The sequence below is a fragment of the Peromyscus eremicus genome, chromosome 18, assembly GCF_949786415.1.
Source record: "Peromyscus eremicus chromosome 18, PerEre_H2_v1, whole genome shotgun sequence".
NCBI classification, from domain to species: domain Eukaryota; kingdom Metazoa; phylum Chordata; class Mammalia; order Rodentia; family Cricetidae; genus Peromyscus; species Peromyscus eremicus.
Genome location: NC_081434.1, coordinates 13110924 through 13115354, shown reverse-complemented (window position 1 = coordinate 13115354; position 4431 = coordinate 13110924). Strand labels below are relative to the sequence as shown.

At 45.6% G+C, this 4431-nt stretch overlaps 1 protein-coding gene across 1 annotated transcript; it reads right to left on the bottom strand.

The window, feature by feature from the left end:
• Positions 1–408: 408 nt before the first annotated feature.
• Positions 409–2585, bottom strand: LOC131895085 (transcription initiation factor TFIID subunit 7-like). The gene has a single exon (XM_059245504.1). The coding sequence runs from the start codon at positions 2297–2299 to the stop codon at positions 1190–1192; it is 1110 nt and encodes a 369-aa protein (XP_059101487.1). The 5' UTR covers positions 2300–2585; the 3' UTR covers positions 409–1189.
• Between the last annotated feature and the right edge of the window lie 1846 nt (positions 2586–4431).

The following is a 4431-nucleotide window of genomic DNA, read 5'->3' as shown; positions in this document are numbered from 1 at the left end:
TGCCTTCTAGTGGTATTCTGCAATGGCCCCTTTCTCCCTTCTCTCCTCACACCTTTTGTCTCACTCTCCTGCTTCTCCCTCATCTGTTTCTTGATAAACTGGGGGAGAGGGGGTTCCCCATATAAGCCCCAACACAAATTTACATTCTAGTAGGGGGAAATGTGAATGTATCATTAAGTCCAGAGAACTATAAATAGTTCCTATAACTAGAGTGACACAGTAAGATACATACTTGTGTCTCCATCAAAACCTGCTGACAAATGAAATCTACCCCTCCCCTTTCTTAGAGACATAGTACTGTATGAAACATTGTCTGCTGTTTCTTGAAATAAGCATTTTGAACTGGCATTTTCTTTGGAGTCACTGTTTTCTCAGCCTATGAGCCTATGTACAAAAACAATACAACAGAGCAGTCTAGCGATTCTTTTATTTCCATTCGAAAAGTTTTATTTTTTGCTTAAAGAATACAGACTAAGCTTTAAAACAACACTGCCAACAAGCCCAGGATTGTTAAGGAAGTCTTCATAGCATTACAGGCATCTGGCTTTTCCTCATCTTTTCTAGTGAGGTTAGAATAGAGAAACTTAGAATAAGGATAATACCTGCCAACATTAGTACAAAATTCAGTTACTCACAAAACAAACAAACAAACAAAAATCCCTGAGCACGAAAGCAGTCTTCATCTCAACAGAATCTAGTATTGGTTCTGTGTTGAGACAGGTCTATGTAAACCAGTTTGTCCTGGAAGCTGCTATGTAGCCCAGGCTGACTTTGAACTTATTATTCTGCCTCAACTTCTCAAGTGCTGAGATTACAGGTATGGGCCACCACACCTAGAAATTTTTTTTCTACATTGTAGCAAATATTTGAACAGTTTAGACAAATGCAAACTAGCTGTAGGGTCTTATAAGCTAGACTGTCTCCCTTTGTTAAGCACAACTAAATGATCTGATAGAATTATAACAGAGAAGCAATACATGGAGTTCTCAACCAAGAGAAGCCAAGCTCCACAATCAACTGGAACCTTTTATCACATTTTTATACTGTCCTTTTCTACATGACTATGTTCTTGAAACATTACAATTAGCAAAATGTTCAAAGGAAAAAAACTGTTAATTCAAGATACGGTAACTAGAGGGAAGTGTACAGTTTCACCAAGTCTTCAGTCTGGATGATGGAGTCAGTCTTCTTACTTCTTCACAAAATATTTCAGTTGCTCCTGTAGGAAAATGATCTGCTCATACTTCTGTTTCTCCTGCAACTTGAGCTGTTCTAGCTCAGACTGGAAATGACTCTTGAGGGTCAGGTTTTCCAATTTTCCAAGGAGATCTTTCTGTCTTTGTGCTTTGCCCTGAATCTTCTGGAGCTTTTTCTCCTTGTAGTGAATCAGCTTCTGAATTCCCAAAATTATTGAACTACGACCTTCCTTAGCTTCGCACAAGCTAAACTCAATAAACTTGGTTTGTAGCTCCCTTTCCAAATCTTCTTCAGAATCATCTTCCTTCTCCTCCTCTTCTTCATCCTCCTCTTCCTCTTCATCCTCATCCTTATTCTCATCCTTCTCTTGATCGTCATCCTGACCGCTAGAATCACGGAATGTGTTCTGAGGCACAGCACATTCTGATGAGCTATGCCCACTTATTTCGGTGGGTACCGGAAGCCCCGGAATACAGGCTGGACTTTGGACTGCCTTGGTGTCGTCATCAACAGTGATTTCCCATCGGCTGCTGATGGCTTCAGCATCTGAACGCAGCAGTCTCTTCACTTCCTTTTCCACATCTTTCGAGTCAACGTAGCCACCACAGCTGCCTTCACTTTGCTTCACATCCGGGAGCTTTCTTGTCGGTTTCCGAAACCGTTTCTTTCTGACATTCTTCAGTGGTGGGGCAATGCCATGCTTCCAAACATATTTGTTCCCTGTCTCCCCTTGGTGTCCCAGGGCCGTAGCCCCGGCGGCAGGGGCTGGTTCTTCTGGAGAAGAGCGGGGATGGCCCTCGGCACTGCACACAAGCATCTGGGAAATATCGGCCGTTTTATAAAAGGTTTTCCTGTCGTGAGTTTTCAGGCTTCCAATGACACAAGGCAAATCAACGACCCTGGCGGACAGAGAAACGTCATCCACCTGAAGGACGGCGTGCCGTGCATCCGGAGACAGGTCAATCTTTAGTCTCTCTCTCATGGCGGCATTTCCAGAACGGATGATCTGCCTGACCCTGGCAGCCTGTTCCGGGGGCAGGCGCAGGATGAACTGGTTCTCGAGTTCGGGAGGAAGCTCGTCATCGGCGTGGTTTTCACTCATCTCGGCTCTAGGAGGCTGGGCTGTGCGAGGCCTGGGCCCGACCGGTCTGTCCTGGGGATCGTGGGCGGGACTGGGGAGGGCTTCCGCTGGGGTCTGTGCGCTGCTGCAGCAGGGAGGGCGACGCCTCAGGGAGTGTGTCCCCTAGTGGGTAGGGTCAGTCTGCACGCGGGGCCCTGGCGCCTTCGTGTGCTCACACACACACAAACACACACTCGCCGCCGGCCTCCAACCGCTGCCTCGGGCCTCGGCGGGCGTCGGCAGGCTTCCGCGGCCCTATTGGCGCCTCCACAGGTCCCGGCAGGCTTCTGCAGTCCTCCCTGGTCCTCCGCCGGTCCTCCCTAGTCCTCCACACGCCCCTCTGCTCCTCCGCACTCCTCCTCAACCGTCCCAAATCGTTCCTCCGGGCAGCTGCTCACCGGCCGGCAGCAAACCTCGAGGCAGCGCGTGCGCTTCCGGCATGTGGACCGGAAATGATTTCACATGGACCGGAACTGACTTCCGAAAGTTCCATCTCCCCACCCTGGCTAGCAAGAGGCACTTCGGGTTAAGCGCTGAGCCTCCTAGAGGCAAACCGGAAGTGTTTAAAGTGTTGTTTTCACCCTGGGCATTCAGGTTACTTCCGTTTTGTTGTTGTTGTTGTTGTTGTGTTTGTTTCTTGGTTTTTGTTTTCCATGGCCGACCATCAAAGCCCTGGGCCATGTTTGGTTGCTAGAGGCAAACCGGAAGTGTTTAAAGTGTTCTTTTCCCATGCGGGGACCCTGGGCCTTCTGGTTACTTCCGGGTTTTTTTGTTGTTGTTGTTGTGTGTGTTTCTTGGTTTTTGTTTTCCACGGCCGACCATAAAAGCCCTGCGCCATGTTTGGTTGCTCGGGAGCCGGTAGCTGGTCATCTGGCCAGGGCTGCCCCCCTCCTGCGGGCATCTTCACCATCTCAACATAACCCTGCCCCTCCCCAGCCCGTCGCTTATTTCTAGACTTTCAGAGAGGGGCAGGAGGCTGCTGGGCTACAGAAGTCCCAGCCTAAACGGGGCTGATCATTCCAAAAGCCAGAAACATGGGACAGGGCGTGGGGGCCTTTCTTAAACAAGTACTTCGTCCTGGTGTGAGTTGTAAATGCCAACCTAAAAACTGTATTTAAAATCAGGAGCTGTTTGCTAGTAACTTGTAGACACGGCACAACGACTCTTTGCTCCCAAACAGTCTAATGTTGAATCAGGAAAACGAGAATACAGCATTTTCTTTTCATCAGCAAAGAACCACCACTAAATTCTGGAAAATCGCACTGGTGGAATATTTAAACAAAGTTTAAAAGTAAGGACAGGTACATATTATAAATGCTGACATTTTCATAGCCCTTGAGCCTTTAAATAAAATTTAAATTTAAGGACAAGTACATATTATAAATGCTGACAAGATGCACAAATACATTAATATGGGCTGCCACTGAATGGAATTTTGAATAGCCTCAGTTTCTCCTTCTGCTATCTTTGAAGTAAAAAGCAATCCAGCAGTCTATTTATTTTGTTCACTCACCCACACTGCAACACAAATAATTTGAAGGCCTACTATAACCCTGTTTTGGTGAGATAAGGTGTGAATAGACTGTGGTCATTAATAGCTACTTATCTATGAGTACTATAAAGCACAAAAATAAATCAAGAAATTGACGTTAATAAAAGAATTATCTATAATCCTTGTTTTTAAAAAATCTGGATCAATTTTATTATTGAGTTTGTAAAACTCGAGCCACAACTATGGAAATGAAAAATTATATTAAAGGCGAGTGGAGATGATAGGCCCAGACCAGCTCCAAAATAACCAAGTAGTAGGTGAGGATAACCTCCCAAGTGCTGAGATAACAAGCGTGCATTACTGCATGTGATTTCATCAGTTGCTAAGCATTATTAGAAATAGAAATTACTCTTATAATTTCAAAGTTTCAGGTCATATAGTCAGATTTTTTTTTTTCAGAGCTGAGGACTGAACCCAGGACCTTGTGCTTGCTAGGCAAGCGCTCTACCACTGAGCTAAATCCCCAACCCCAAGAATTTTTTAAAGTAGTATATAACATATATGTATGTCAACAATAGAAAGCTGAGGCTAATGTAATCAAAGCAAGGGTCAAGGCCTAGCC

What these genes read in the sequence shown, in the direction of transcription:
- LOC131895085 (XM_059245504.1), bottom strand. Translation starts at nt 2,299, where the DNA reads ATGAGTGAAAACCACGCCGATGACGAGCTTCCTCCCGAACTCGAGAAC.